Raw genomic sequence first — 16,044 nt, 5'->3', positions numbered from 1 at the left:
ATGTAAAAGGAACCTTTTAATATAGATATCACATTTGTAGTGTTTAAACAGAAAAAGAAATTGTAAAAACCAGTCTAGGTCTATAACGTGCTACCCACTTATTCCTGGATTGATTTCTGGATGTCTTCACACATACTGAAATACGAAATTTGTAATGGTGTAGGTAAAAGGTTCAGCATGACTGTCAAAAGAGTACAGACACAGGAATTTTTCTTCACTGGATGCATAATGTTACATACGCTGAGAATTCAGACACAAAAGTGCTAAAAATATACTAAATGTTAAAACCTTACAAATCATATCATATAATCTCTGGTATACATTCAATCTGATATTTTGGAGCCTTTCCCTGGGATCCCCAGCACAACAAGGACATGGAAGTATTAGAACAAGTCCAGAGGAGGACCACAAACATAATAAAGGGGCTGCAGCTCCTCTCCTATGAAGACAGGCTGAGGAAGTTGGGGTTGTTCAGCCTGGAGAAGGTTCCAGGGAGACCAGGAGACCTTTAACACTTAAAAGGAAAGCTGTGGATGGACTCTTTATCAGGGACTGTAGTAATAGGAGAAGGGGTAATGGCTTTAAACTAAAAGAGGGTAGATTTAGACTAGATATAAGGAAGAAACTCTTTACTCAGAGGGTGGTGGGGCACTGGCACAGGTTGCCCAGAGAAGCTGTGGATGTCCCATCCCTGGCAGTGTTTAAGGCCAGGTTGGATGGGGCCTTGAGCAACCTTGTCTAGTGGAAGGTGTCCCTGCCCATGTCAGGGGTTTGGAATAAGGTGATCTTTAAGGTTCCTTCCCACTTAAACCATTCTATGAGTCTATGATTCTATGATTCAGGACAGGAAATCATCAAGAATGCTCCAGAAAAAATTGTAAATCTTCCCTTTTCAGAGACTTCTATAAACCTGTAAGGAACTGAAGGAGATGTGAATTCTGAAATAAATCCTGCATGAAAGAAGAAGCATGAAATGAATCACAGTTAAGTATTTTAAATGCAGGTAGAAATCAACTCCAAACTACTGGTATTGACTGTGAGGTAGGATAACTCTAATATAACATTTTATGTTGCTGGAGATAATTAGTAGTTTTAGGTTTGGGTTAGGCAGTCATTTTCACAACTTCTGTCAGTATTATTAGTAGTAAATTTAATACTCCTCATAATTTCATATAACCAAAATATGTTATCTTTTACCATTAATATCAATTCTAAGAAAACAGATCAAATCAAAACAACAACAAAAAAGCTAAAGCAGCAAGATTTCTAGTAATTATTATTTTTTTTTACATTTGAGAAAAAAAAAAATAAAAAAACTTCATGTAATTAATATTTTTACCAGTAGAATTTTCTGTGAAATTTTGCTTGGTCACATCAGCCAGAAAATCAACTCCTTTGCCTAGATGCAAAGTTTCATAATCATTATTTTCTTCTGCTTCAGAAAATTCCAAATCTGGAATAAAAATAAATAAATTTTTAAAAGTCCAGTTGATTAGAGATTTGTGTCAATTCTGACAGAAAAGTACAATATGATGCTGTTACATGAGCAAAGATATATTTTTAACAAGGATCCAGACAAGGGCAAAAATTAATTAACAGTTGTAGCATTGAAATGAGTATGTACATGTAGATACAGCCTGCAGCTTAGGTACCAATTACTTCAAGGAACCCAACAAAGGTTTCAGCATTTGCATCCAGTGTTATGATAGAGATTTCACGTTCTGGATAAACTCTTGACTAATAGAATTGTCTGCTTTTCTGGGACTGAAGGAAACAAATTCTTGACATGTGAATCTTTGACATGTTTTGTGCCTTCAGTGCTCACATGTTGACAACCATGTTCCCTTAAAAAGACCTGTCACTGCATTTTCATCATTAGACTAAAGTCACATGATTTTCATCATTAGACTGAAGTCAGAATTAGTGTTCTGACTGATTTCGAAGCTGGTGAGGTTATCAATGATTCTACTGCCATGTAATCAATTTACCAAAGCTGCTAACTAAATCACTTGTTAAGAGAGTCCTCCAAACAAGCTTTTTTTTTTTTTTTCCTAGTAGAGGATGACATATACAAATTGTGTTCTTCAACAAGACAGCAGTGAACGACCTACCCAGCTTGTATTGTCCCTGCCAATCAAAATAAATGGCTAGAGCACAAGATTAAAGATTTTGGGGCCTTATACACAAAACCAAAAGGTCAAATCTGTTTGTTTGTTGGTTTTTATTTCCTGCTCTTTCTGGGGATGATCTCTCAACCACTCAGCTTCAGATTACACTTCCAGGCTGGTCCATGTATTAGGTTGATGTATGAAGGGTGATCCAGTGCTCAAATTAGCTTCTGTGTTCCTTTAAAAGCTACACCTCTCCTCAAATTCTAACTTCAGCTCAGCTTCAACTCTGATTCAGATCTTTTTAAATACATGTAAATGGACCTTAACTCGGATGAGATTGTCATTTTGACTGAATTTTGTATGGCATGGTGTCTCGGGCAGACATATCCTGCTGTGATTAAAAATATATATATATAGCAAAACTTGCTCTTTACAGCTTATCCAAAAGGAAGATGGAAGATACCTATGTTGTAGCCAGTGTTTTATTTTGTTTTCAAAATATTAACATGATATTTTAAAAATATGAGTAAAAATGCCAATTCAAATTTATTTTGTCATCCAGTAGCCTAGAAAAACAACTTCTAAATTACCCAGACACTGCATTTAAGCATGGACCAGATCTCCACTCTGACTTATAACTAGAAGTTCCTCTTTAATAGCTTCAACATTGCATATCATTATTTTTTTCAGTGATGCTTTATAGACAATGTAGCTCGTAAAATGCAGTTAAGGACACTGGTCTTTTTACCTTTTTCCTTTAATGTAAAATCTTGTACTGAAATTTCTGAAGGTATTTTTCCATTTGGTATGACATTGCTGTTTCGCTAAAAGAAAACAAACAAACAAAATCAAGAAAAATGCTACTACCATCAGAGAGCAAATGCAGTAATGTCTTTTCAAATCGCAATTGAGCAGTGTAACCCTGAAATCAGTTTTAATCTTTTCTTGAGATTCAATATGGTTGTCATCAGTTTTTGCCTTTATATGCCTACTAACTACAGGAAAAGAAAGGAACTTTGTCTCTTCTATGCTGTAAGTTCCCTCTTAATTTCATGCAAATTTTATGGAAAGCTCTTTGCTCTGGTGCTACCCTGCCACGTCTACCCTGCAGAAATTCACAATAGTGTTCTAGCATGGCTCAAGATCTGCTGTTTTTCAAGTGATCAAAAATCTCTCACCCGGAAGAAAGGTCCCAAAGCATAGAGAAAATCAGCGTGTGAGAAGGTGCCCCTTGAGTCATTTCATAGTTCAATTTCTTCTTGCTTAGGCCCTTTAAGTTCATGAAGTTCTATAGGACAGAGATAAATGCAGGACATAGGACCCTTCAGAGTCCTCCCTGCCCTCTCCTTACTTTGTATAATAGGTGGCTACATCTGGGTCCTTATGCAATTATTTTACCCTTTTTTGGCCCCGGTCTCGCTTGTGGATTTTATTCAGCTTCTTGGAATGGTTTATTCCTAGTTTGGTACTCTTGAAAGATTCTAAGCGCTTCCTCATTGTCCTATGGAAAATTTCCTTGTCTTGTTTCTCATCTTCACTGTGCATGATCTCATGTCGACTGTACAGGTGTTTGTGCTGTTATCAGGAAAGGAAAACAATATTCATTTATTTAGAAATACAGCTGAAAGCCCTCAATCAATGCATGCAGTGTCATGCAATGAAAACAACTCTTTAAAAAAGCATGAACCAAAGGCTAATCTAAAGGCATTAATGAAAATCCTATTTTTATTTCTCTCTCTTAACCATGAAACAGGTATAAATCTGCAAATTTTAAGTATATCTAAGAAAGAGTAACAGTTATTCTAAATAAACCTCTCCTGTGTGTCTGAAACTTCAGTTGGTATGCCCCAGTTAATCTGAACCTATATTGGATGGAGTTCTGCATTCCAGTAGCCCCAGTGAAATCAAAGGCACTAGCTCTGTGAAAGAAGGCTGTTCATAAGTGAGAAAGAATATAGACAAAGAGCCTATCTCCCTCAAGGATGAATTTTGGGGATGGGTTCTTTCCTTCTCAGTTTTGCTTCCAACCTTCTGCTCTCAACCTCTTTTACTCTCACCTCCTGCCTGGGTTTATACAGGTACTGTTGTAGGGTGTGGTGAGCAACTGTATCTTCTGTGTCCCGAATACTTTTCCTCCTCTGCTCTAATGCTTGCATGTCAAGGCAAACCGGTCCAGCCTTTTCTCTCCTGAACAAGAATACAAAATACAAACAACACTTTTAAAAGATGAAGTAAAAATTGGCTAAATGAAAATGCCTAATGAGAAAATTAAGAAGAATTTTGATTTTTGTCTTTCAAGTGGGTGTAGCATTTATTTTTCCATTTACATGAAAGAAGGGCTGTTCTGTGAAAGACTCATGAATTAATGAAGCAACATTTTTTTTCCTTGTCTCTCTCTTGACTTTTTCTGGAGTAGACACAGACATCTAGCCACATCTATAGCAACTGATGAACAAAAAGCATGTGAAAAAACTGTAATGTGGTTGTCTGTTTAGTCTTCCAACTTTTACTACAAAATTTGTTTGCCAAATGCAACCATATAGCAGTATTCTATAGCCCATGTTATGTGTGAGGAAAAGATTAATTAAAGTTCAAAAAAGTAGTGAATGAAGCCCCTGTAACTGACACTTTTCAAATTTTGTAACTTTCTTTTTTCTTTTTTCTTTTTTTCTTCTTGCATTTCCTCACAGATAACAAAACAAAACAAACAGAAGACAAAAACAATCAGTCCAAGTTACTTACAGTAAATAAGACACAGAGCTTTCCACAGTACTCGGGCGTGGGGTGTTGAAATCCACATTCACCATGTTGTCTGTACTTGGAGAACGTATAAATGCCAAGGAACCTCTACGTTCTCCCTGGTCACAGAAAGAAACAAGACATATTATGGCTGTAAACATCTAGAGCAAAATGTGAACCAGAAAATGCAGATCATTTGAGGCTGCCATATGCAAATGTCATAACTACTGTTGTCTGCAGCAAGAATCTGTACAAATCATGCTGATATTTCCATTAAATGTTTCATGTTAAAAATATATTTTGGAATCACATTTGTGTGATAAGCCTTATGTGTCCTTATGAAAAAGTGTTGTTTATTGCCTTTATCTAAATCCTTATTTATCTTTTATATGTTTTATTGTATACCATGCAATAATGATTTGCTACCACAACAAAACGTCCTAGGACTTTTTGTTGTTTGCAGTCAGAGGTGATCTGGATGGAAAGAACTTAGAGCAAAAACTAATCTTATCGGAGTCAGATGCCCACACTCATTAGGGAATGGCCTAATAATTAAATAGGTTTGTTTTTAAAATTGCATGTATAAACTGACCAAAATAAGCTTCTGGAAGTGTACTCACTTATAAGAATATGCTATTTGTTCTTTGGCACCTTGAGGGAAATGCAGAGGATCTATTTTCAGAATCCTATACTGTGTCTCTGAGAAGTGGTAGAGGTAAGAAAAATATTATATTATATGCTATATTTGTTAGGCTGAAAGCTGGACTAGATGATTTTAGAGGTCTTTTCCAACCTAAATGATTTGATGATTCTATACTTATATTCATTTGCTGTGGATTATTTTCACATTTCCTGGACTAGGATCTCCCCTCCCAGTTGTAAGGAATTTATTTAGGTTTAGACTGAACTCACTCAGGCTTTTGTTTATTGAACAGATGCTGCATAATAGCAGAGTTGAAAAAAGACAAATTTATAAAAATGTTTTATGAACTCCTGAGTTTCTTGCAGCTGAGAAGACAATGGATATCTGGGAGAAGCAAATCTCTATTCCTCCATGAAGACATAGCTTCAGTTTCAACGTCAGCTTGTAATTCACAGATATCTAGTTAAAACATAGGAATGGAAAATGAAGAAATATGAAGCTATAATGTGTGAAAAAGTACCTCTGCCACATAGCTAATCGCATCCTTCAAGTTGAGTTCATGGAAAACATTAAGGATCCGATCTCTTGATTTTTGAGCAGACCTTCTCATCAGTACTTTACTGAGGAATTTTCTATCGAAATTGGACCACCTAATAATTAAAACAAACCATATTAATGGCAACAAGCAATTTTAGAATCACAGAATTTTTAGTTTAGCATAAATGATTTTTTTTTAAATGAGCTAAGCACTTTTAGAAAATAATGAGCATAGCAAGTGAGGGATTTCGTTTTGAAGGTTTTGAAATAGCAGCTAAATAAAGTTAAGGAAAAGGCTGTTATGCAACTGTCACAAAACATTTAATAGGCTTACTTACCCAATTATACTACAGCAGCAATAGTGCTATGGTTACAGTGTTCGATTTCAGAGTCACTAGGACATTTTTTTACTCAGGGAGATCATGTTAAATTATTTTCTACTTCTTATTATTTACTTCTATACCTAATAGCTTCATTCTAAAAGTTTAAGTTTATTTCCTCCTTTGGAAAGGAATCTGCTTTTCCCCTACTGTATTTTAGGACAACCAGCCTAGAAAGGCAGCTCATAGCAGCGCCCTTCCCAAAGCACTGGCAGAGGACCTTATTCATGCCACTTGGTAGTCTGGAGGATAAAAGTGATGTGTATTTTCTGTGATTTACACTTCCAAGATTGTCTGATAGTATGGCATCTGCCATTTCATATTTGTGCTCCAGAAAATTAAGGCTGTTTTTGAGATTTTCTTCAACCTTACTTGAGATTTTCTCTACTGTGAGTGAGGCAACTTCAGAGACCAACCACTATTCAAAGTGATTTTGTCCATCTTGCCCAATGGCAGTTTTGAGATTATTTTTTATTATTATTATTCTGATAGTTAAAATATCTTTATGTTCACAGAATTGATAATTATTCATCAGATCTGAAAATCAGTATCTACATCAGGCTATTATATCGGTGAAAATGATTGTCACTTCTTTGAGGAAGTAGTGTTATCATGTACATGTAGTCCAAAAGAAGGAGACTTAACATGGTCACATTCAAAATAGATTACCACACACTCAACAGAGAACCTACATTAAGCTACTCTTTCTCATTACTTAGAGCAAATTACTTTCTACCATATACGAAGTAAAACATTAATCTGCCACTTTAAAAATATTTAGCCTCATCTTCAAGACCCTTAGATATCCAGATTTAATGACCTTTTTTCACATTAATTCTTCTCTTTTAGGGAAGCCTGCCATCACACTGGTAACATTTCACATGTAGTTTAAAGAAAATGGTATCTGTATCTTTCATCTGAGTAATTTTGATTCTTTCTAGATGGATAAACAGAGGAGAATGGAAAAGATACATAATTTTAATTATTGGTTTCCAATTATTTAATAATTGGTTTTAATTATTGGTTTTCAAACCAGTAGGCTTAAATGAATCATATGAATCAATTTCAAGGGCTCTCTGTAACCCCTTTTAGAGGTATTGAACCCACCCTTTGTAGAAACAAAGAACTAGCACAATAGTATTTGAGTTTATTAGTATTTCCCCACACAGAAAATACTCATGAAATAAGGTATTCACAGAGAAAAAAAATAAATCACTGTTTTAGATTAAATTCTATACAAATAGCCAGTTCTCAAACCTTGAGAGAATCTCATCCTTAGGTGTGAACTGAGAGGCATTTGCATACACCTAGTCTGAACTTGGAGCAGAGAAATAAAAGATTCCAGTTTTAGGGGATGAAAATAAAGTGTTTTCTTATTAGCTGCTGTGTTTTCAGTGTATAACCTTTTAAACTACACTTGACATGTTTGCTGTCCCTCAATTCACTGGCTTAAAAAGCCCTATTTTACAGAGATTTTCTAGCAGTATTTCAAACATTACAAGTTATTTACTGCTTACTTGTCTCTTAGATAATTATGTCCTATTTGTCCAGAGATGTCTTCTATAGCAGAAAGGATGTGATCAAAAGCCTAGAAAAGTAAAAGTGGAATTCGTATCACAAAAAAATGAATGGCATAATGAGAAAAAATCTCAATATATGTCAGGTTAGAACAGGTGTCTATGCAGAATAATTTTATTGCTGCTAAGCAGATTTTTTCCCCATTTAGAGAAATGCTAACTACCATATGCCTTTCTTCAAAGGCCCTGAGTTTTCTAATCAGTTCTTTGCAAATTCACTAACTACTCTTAACTTCAAGGGTCTTAGTAAGAAGGTATTTGAGTTTCTACTTTACTAACATTGAATTTTAAGCCTCTTTATCAACCCATTTTACCATCTCCACTTCTGCCCTGTAAAATAATGAGCTATTATTAGTGCTGATGATTAAGTCAGTTGAAAACTTTCCTTAGTGTTTCTTTTTAGACTTTTCAACATCTGTATTTCCATTACAGTAGGAGTAGGAGTCATTTTTTTTGATATCCAGGCCAAAATCCCATACTGGATTTTTTTACCACATGGCTGATAGCAATCCTGAGGTTTATATCTTTTGATTCAAGTCAAGGCAGCTGCAGGTAGAATTTGATCTTTTTCTTTATACAGTTGTTAACATTTCACTCTGAATACTGGACTTACTACAAAATCTACAGCACACTGGTTTTAGAATGTGTAATATGGATTATTCCTGAATATAATACTAACTACTGTTTCAGAAGACATCTGACATGAAAGTGGTGAAAATGACATTATAAATTATGTGCCTCCCTCATATGCTCTGAGAATGGACAGTGCTCTCTCTCTCTAAAGTCTGCAAATTATACAACTCTAGAAGCGCTGTACCTCCTGAGACGACGTGCTAGAATATGGTAGTGAATCAGTATACACAATAAAGTGCTAGGATTAATGTTACTCTTCAGCCTATTCTACTCATGAAGATGTAAAGGTATATCCCATGAAAGCAGATAAATTATATTCTTGGGGGTAGAATCCTGACTTTTAAGTAGTTAAATATCAAAACTATATTTCTGGATAAATACCCAGTCTGTAAACAGCTTTTCTGCTGGATAGCGAAAGTGTAACACAGTTATTCGGTAGTCTTTAAAAGCATTCTTCAGGAAAACAAAACAAAACAAAACAAAACAAAAAAATATATATATAAAAAAAAACCAAAACTGTCCATTACTAAGTTATTGATTCACTTTAGGTAACCTTCGGCTTGAAAATAGACAAGATTAGAAGCTTATACAAGTGTTAACATACTACAAGTGTTAAAATGCTTAATAAAGGCATAGCTTTATAAATCTAAAGAGTTTATGAATCAAAGAAGATCATGCAAGATGTCTTATAGTCTTATGGCCTTAAACCTACATTAGTATTGAAAATTTATGGTTTCATTTCCTGAATATAACTTTATAATGCTGTGTGAAAGTGAATTGGAAGAGACCTCGGGCTTACATTTCAAAGTCTTTTCAAAGGTTAGAGAAATATAGGTACACACACCATTCAAGTTGGACAAAAAATATTACCATTAATCTGGAATTATTTGTCATATGCACACTGCAAAGTCATTTTTTTTTCCATGAATACACAGTATTTAAGACAAACTTACTTCCACATCTTTTATCCTAGCAAAGGTCCTACTCTTTTAGATGAAAAGACTATTATTACCTCTGTTTCCCTAGTGCTGTCAGCCCCAGACCAGAACCTTCAGTAGAGTATCCCCTCACTGGACTCAATCTCAAGACATATTACAGCCTACATGAACATTTTTGAAAAATTTGAAGGATTTTCCTCTTCAAATTTCAGTATAATTGCCTCCTCCTTTCCAAAACCATTTTTTTTTCTATTTTTTTTTTCCTCTTAAGGCGTTCTGTAAGAATTCAAAGAACACCACAACATTATTTACAAGGACCTTACCCTGCCATGAAGTTTCTCATTCAGTTTTGGCTCTCTGTGTTCAGTTTTCTTCACTTTCAACCACTGTACCAAAGGTTTGATTGTCAATCCCTGGGCAAAGAAAATGATAATACTTAAGAATTCCCTTAGACTCCAGCTGCACAGTGTTAAAGAGAAACAGAGCAGTTTTGTACATGTATATGGCATTTTTCATACATTCCCATTTGATCACTCTCCCATTCAGAGGTAAAATAATGAAGTATCTTCAGCTCATGTTACAAAAACTTGAAAAGACAATAACCAGACAATAATATGTTTTTAATATAAAAGACAATAATATGTTTTTCCAAACATATCTTCTATATAGAAAAATACTGTAGGGGAAACCTGAAAAAAATTTAATATACTAATGAATGTGGTGTTTTCTGCACATGTCAGTAGTTTGTGATCACAATTAATTTTTAAATAAATTTGAGAAGACTACCAAGCAGGTATGTAGTGACACATCTCCATTTAAGTTCATGTTTTTTCATCCAGAAATTACTATTTTTTGAATGCTAAATACTTTCTTAATCCACTGCTTACTTTTATGTTTTAAAACAAAGATTTAGTAGATCAACTTACTGAATGTATTTGCCAGCAAAAAGGACTGTTCCCTATAGTTATTCACATGAGGTGAAGGATGCTTAATCAGATATTAACAAGAGCACTATTAATACCAATCATCTAAGACTGAACATTTTTTTAGCACAGAGAAAATTGTCTTTTGTCTCTTGTGGTACTGTATGAAAACATAAAATAGGATCTTTGTTACTAAAATTACAAAGTCAATTATGCTTCCAGTTCAGTGAAACAATATGCAACCTTCAGCTAGGAACTGTTCTAAGCATTCAGTACTTTTGATAGACTCCTTTTCCTTGCAAGAAACATGCTTAGGAATTTTAACTACCTGGAAAATAACAGTAAAAAACACAACAATGATAGTTGTGCTGACAAACAGGTTTCTGTCTTTCACGTAATCTTCTTTCAGAAGTGCAGCCAGAGCAAAAGCAACCGCTCCACGTAGTCCACCATATGACATCACCACCTGGTCTATTATCTCCAGCTGGACCATTCGATAGTGGTTAAGAATCCATGTCTGTATAACTACACCTACAAAAAACAAATGCCAGTGTGTCTAGAAATGCTCTTATGAAATGTCAGTATCTCAACAATGTGTAACAGAAACAACCAGCAAACTGATTTCATAATAAATTTTCTACACCTACATCTCCCTCTCCATTGTAACACTGCCAAGAGGGCTAGGTCCACTGGTACCTTCCCCTTCACATTTAGCCAAAGGAGTTAGATGAATCTTCTTCTTTGATCCAGCAACCCTTCTGAGAATGCTGTCATGTCTGCTGAATGCTGTCCTTTGGTATGAGGCAAGAATTTTCCTTCCTCCGGAATGGGCACTGGAAGTGAAATTCTGCTATGTGCTGTCTTTTCAACTTAACAGTTGAGAAGGAATAGAATTTCTATTACTGTAGTAAATGACATACACAGGGTATTTTAACAAAACAAGAAATATGTTGAAAAAACATTGATTTAGGGACAAGATGTGGTACTGTTTACAAATCATACTAAAAAGTGCCTTATGAAGGGTTGTATTCACATGCTGACATTGTCTTCAGGACTTCAGGTGAGATGCTGCCTGCTGTAAGAGACCTAAAGCTCTATAAATCCCAATGTCTCCCAGAGCTACCACTATACAGAAGGAAAGCTGCTTCACCACTCCTGAGAGTGGTACAGCATGTGCATTGCACTACTGCAGGCCAAGTCTGCTAGCCAGAGCAAAAGAAATCCTGTTTTCAGAGAACTTTGAGGTTGTAAGGCCTGTGGTGAAGGCGACCTTCAAAATGAATTCATGTCACCTATCTGACTCCTCTAAGGGTATGAGAGTTGTAATTACGTAAGGCCCAATATCATTAGGTCTTTAGTAACTTATCAATCTCTAAGCTTAATTACTTTTGTGGATGCATATTGTCATTGCTGAATATTTACTGTTTAATTAGCACTCACACTTATTACAGAATTGTTAACCACTAATTCTAGAAATACAACAAATAACAAAATTAAGAAAGTGAAAATTTTTTAAGCACCTTGCACACATCTGCAGCTACTGAGTGTTGGCTAATTTAACAATGGTTACAAGTTATTTAGAAAGGAGGCCATGGGGCTAAGCCTTTCATTCAGCCCAGGAGTCTGTAATCAGAATACAAATATAGAGTCTAGGAAGTCTGTCAATTAGATAGATGCTTCAGCTTTTATTTAAATTTAAGTCAGGTATTCAAGATAAACACCCAAACTAACCTGTTTATTTTTTTCCTAGGTGTAAGTACATATACAAAATACATAGTGATGTAAAGAATAAAAAATCACTCTCAAGAAGTACTTAATTCTATCCCTCTTTGGCTGTTTTAAGCTCTTTGCTATTACACAAGACAGTGATTAAATTATAGAACTACATAGTTAGGCAAATCATCACTGGTATTTTGAAATGTTTGCAAACATTTCAAACATAAACCCAGTACATTGACAGGGAGTAATCCCTACATGCCACAGTCTTATTTACTCAACTTTTCACCAGTCACTGAGAATTGTTTCTTAAGCCAGAGAACGTTCTGTGTAATTGTATATGGTCTTACATCACTGTGTGTCTCAAACCTGAAGTCAACCATAAAAGTAGCTTAAGACAATCTCTTTGTCACCAAATTGAAGGAGCTGAAGAAAAGAGATGGACAGGACACAAGTTTTTTTTTTTGATAGGCTGTAAGTTATAGAACAAAGTCCATTTCATTGGAAGATTTTGCCAATGCTGTGTGCTGCATCAATAAAAGTTAGCCATTATGTGATTAATGTTAACCACTGGGTTCTCATGTCCTCACAAAAGTGAAATACTACTCTATTTCCAGCATATGATGTATATAATTACTGTAAAAAATCTACCTTCCTAACTTGACAACAACCATAATTCATCTGAAATGAATAGAATGTTTTAAAAGATATAAACCTAGAATTCAAAACACTTTTTTTTTTTTTTTTCAAAAGAATATATATCAATAACATAATGCAAGGCAAAGAAGAAGATCATTTCCTTACCAATGACTCTATATACTGAGATGAATACCAAAGTCAACAGTATAAAAGCTGTATTCCATGTCCAGATAGCAGGATTTACAGCTGAAATTCCTAGGAACATGAAGATAACCGTTTCTGCTCCACTGGCCAACATTTTCATGGTATACCTTACAGTTGTAGCAGATTGTTCAGATATGTTAGCCTTGACGTATTTCTGACAGCAAATGCCACAGAAAGTTATCCTGGAGGGGGAAGGGAGTGGGACAAAAAAAAAAAAATTGTTCAGAAAATACTTGTAACAATATTATTTCTATCTAGTCTGTCACATGGTGACAAAAACTCACCATTAATTTCTAAGGAAAAATACACTTGGAGGCTATTTTACTGTCTAATCTGGTTAAAAAGCACATCTCGAATATTCATCTTGAGGTGATCCCGAAAAGTCTGAAGACAGCATTTCTTTAGATCATAAAATACCTCAGTTTCTTCTGTTTTTCAGGATACCATGCTGTTTTACATGCAAAAGTTTAATTCTTGTTTACTTTAGCTAGAAACTTAAATTATCTGTTTGCAGTATGAATTTCAAATATTGAATATACTCACTGGAACATCTACAATGACACAGGGGTACTCAAGCTAAAACAAAGTTTAGGCAGACCTAAAGAGAACAGTCCAGAAAGTGAAAGCAGCAGATAATGTCTGTCATAGAGTGCCTTCGAAAAGCACTGTTTTACACACAAATCATGGAGAATGGAAAACTGTTAAATATGGAAATATTATTAACAACAAAAAGGAAAGAATCAAATATATATTTTGACAAAGATATTATCATGTTGCACAGCAAATACTGGAAAATTTGCTTTCCTTTTTGAAGATGAATAATTATGGTATTTGCAAACTATAATCTACTGCAGTGTGAGGATAGTAATATTTAGCATAAACTTTATAAGTGTTGCATTCTGTAGCCACCCTATATAATTTATGTCTTTCCTTTTAATGTTTATTGAAACTATATTCCCTTCTTAGCCCCTTCACAAACAACAATAAAAAGGGACTTACGCAAGGATAGCAGAAAGAGAAAGCATCTCTGCTGTGAGGTAGGACAGGTAGGAAATAATAAACACAAATCCAGGTTCAATGATTCTAACATGCTTGGTGAAGCGGCTGACCAATGAGAGCAGGAATGCAAACAAAATGCCAACCAGTGTCCCACCCAGGCTCACCACAAAGAATGACACTGAAATACAAAAAAAAAAAAAATATTAAAAAAAATGTTTTGAAGTAGTCCTTCTATTGTAAGGCCAGCAAATCAGAAAATTTTGGAGGACAATTCAAAAATAATTTCTAAAATGCAACAAAATGAATTCTTTTGAGTACTCGGTAGGGGAACAAAGCACTCTCAGCATCCTGCAGGAAAAAAAAAAAAAAAAAAAAAAAAGTTTATTTATTTATTTATTAGTTTCTGTTAAGCATCATCATTTTAGGCTTATTCAAAACCCACTGAATTTCTTTGAACAATTCTTTTCCCACTGTTCCATAAACAAATGCTTTTCAAAAAGCATGTTATGGAGTATGCCAAAGTCTCTGTTAGCACATTAATTCATAAGATAATGTAGTATCTTGTCATGCTTAGAACTGGAAAGAGTAACAAAAAATTTATGCAGCTAACATTGCTTTACAGCTACTGGCAAACATTAATTGATGGTAATTGCTATGATGAGGAGTAAGAAAGCATATATGCAAGCTCATCTTTCATAGAATGAAGAAAAGTTGTGGGCTGGAACTAAGGACATGTTATAAAATACAAAGAAAATATGAATATCTCTCAAGTCTGATGGTCTTAACAGCTGAATTCCACATCTGTTAATTCTCTTCAGAAGAAAACAAATCTGATTGAATTTCACAAATGTTCAGGAATATTCACTTATTTATTTTCTGAAAATATTCTTACATCTCTTCTTACATTCTCATCTTCTTCATATATGCCACAAGAACATGGGAATGCAAGTGGCAAGGGTAAGTGCTGAAAAAAAACAGTTTCTGATAGCATAATAATATTTGGTTTAAAAGTCTTCATATGTACATCAGTGATATGATACAGAATTCAATTCTACACACCTATGCCTTTGACACATTCAATTCCCGTCACTTTCTCTGGTCCTAGTCGAACAAAAGTTTCAAACACATTATACAGCACCTGAAAAGAAAAGTAGACTGACTTAGTATTTGTGCCTGAATTAAGCCTATTAAAAACATCTCATTATGGGCCCCAACATTATGAATTCTGAAATTATGTAAGACTGAGGGAAATTTTGTGTGGAAAGAGATTTTGCAGATTTTTTTTTAATTTTGCAAAATGGAAAAGATGCAGGGGAACAGAAAGAAATAAAAATCCCAACACAACATTTCTTATTTAAATAGAATTTGTATATTTTAGAAGTATTGTTACATCTATGTGCCTGTGGGTTTTCCAAGGCACTTCTCATTCTAAAATTCAAGTGTTTGGCAAAAGACTTTTTTTTTTTTATTATTTATTGCCTGCATTAGATAAATAAGATAGTGAGATTATAACAATCATAGAATCACAGAATCATAGAATTGTTAAGGTTGGAAAAGACCTTTCAGATTAACTGGTCCAACCATCACCCTACCACCAATATTATGTCCACCAAATTGTGACCCTAAGTACCACCTCCAACCTATCCTTAAAAACCCCCAGTGATGGTGACTCCACTGCTCCCCTGGGCAACCCATTCCAATGCCTAACTACTCTTTCTGAGAAGACATTTCTCCTAATTTCCAACCTAAACCTCCCCAGCACAACTTTAGCCCATTCCTTCTATCACTAGTTATCTGCGAGAAGAAGCTGACCCCCAGCTCCCCACAGCTTCCTTTCAGGTGGTTGTAGAGAGCAATAAGGTCTCTCCTGAGCCTTCTCTTCTCCAGACTAAACAATCCCTCAGTTGCTCCTCACAAGAGTTGTGCTCCAGGCCCTTCACCAGCTTTGTAGCCCTTCTCTGGGCATGTTCCAGGGCCTCAACATCCTTCTTGTAGAGAGATGCCC

At 35.0% G+C, this 16,044-nt stretch overlaps 1 protein-coding gene across 2 annotated transcripts in view; it reads right to left on the bottom strand.

Annotated features, from left to right (window-relative positions):
- The window catches only part of SLC9A3 (solute carrier family 9 member A3), a gene marked incomplete at its 3' end in the record, with an annotated part of 48,991 nt that overhangs the window by 3,404 nt on the left and 29,543 nt on the right, over window positions 1-16,044 (bottom strand). For both annotated transcript variants that reach the window (XM_082753905.1, XM_082753904.1), the window contains exons 4-15: window positions 15,099-15,177; window positions 14,040-14,217; window positions 13,002-13,222; window positions 10,810-11,012; window positions 9,882-9,971; window positions 7,928-7,998; window positions 6,014-6,143; window positions 4,854-4,969; window positions 4,169-4,298; window positions 3,510-3,686; window positions 2,860-2,935; window positions 1,340-1,453 (exon numbers count right to left, since the gene is read on the bottom strand). In XM_082753905.1, coding sequence (XP_082610031.1) covers window positions 1,340-1,453; window positions 2,860-2,935; window positions 3,510-3,686; window positions 4,169-4,298; window positions 4,854-4,969; window positions 6,014-6,143; window positions 7,928-7,998; window positions 9,882-9,971; window positions 10,810-11,012; window positions 13,002-13,222; window positions 14,040-14,217; window positions 15,099-15,177 — 1,585 coding nt within the window. The remainder of the gene's footprint in view (window positions 1-1,339; window positions 1,454-2,859; window positions 2,936-3,509; window positions 3,687-4,168; window positions 4,299-4,853; window positions 4,970-6,013; window positions 6,144-7,927; window positions 7,999-9,881; window positions 9,972-10,809; window positions 11,013-13,001; window positions 13,223-14,039; window positions 14,218-15,098; window positions 15,178-16,044) is intronic.

This window comes from Aythya marila (assembly GCF_965140915.1).
Source record: "Aythya marila genome assembly, chromosome: 2".
Classification (NCBI taxonomy): domain Eukaryota; kingdom Metazoa; phylum Chordata; class Aves; order Anseriformes; family Anatidae; genus Aythya; species Aythya marila.
The sequence above is the reverse complement of the archived record's forward strand: the minus strand, read 5'-3'. Positions and strand labels throughout refer to the sequence as shown.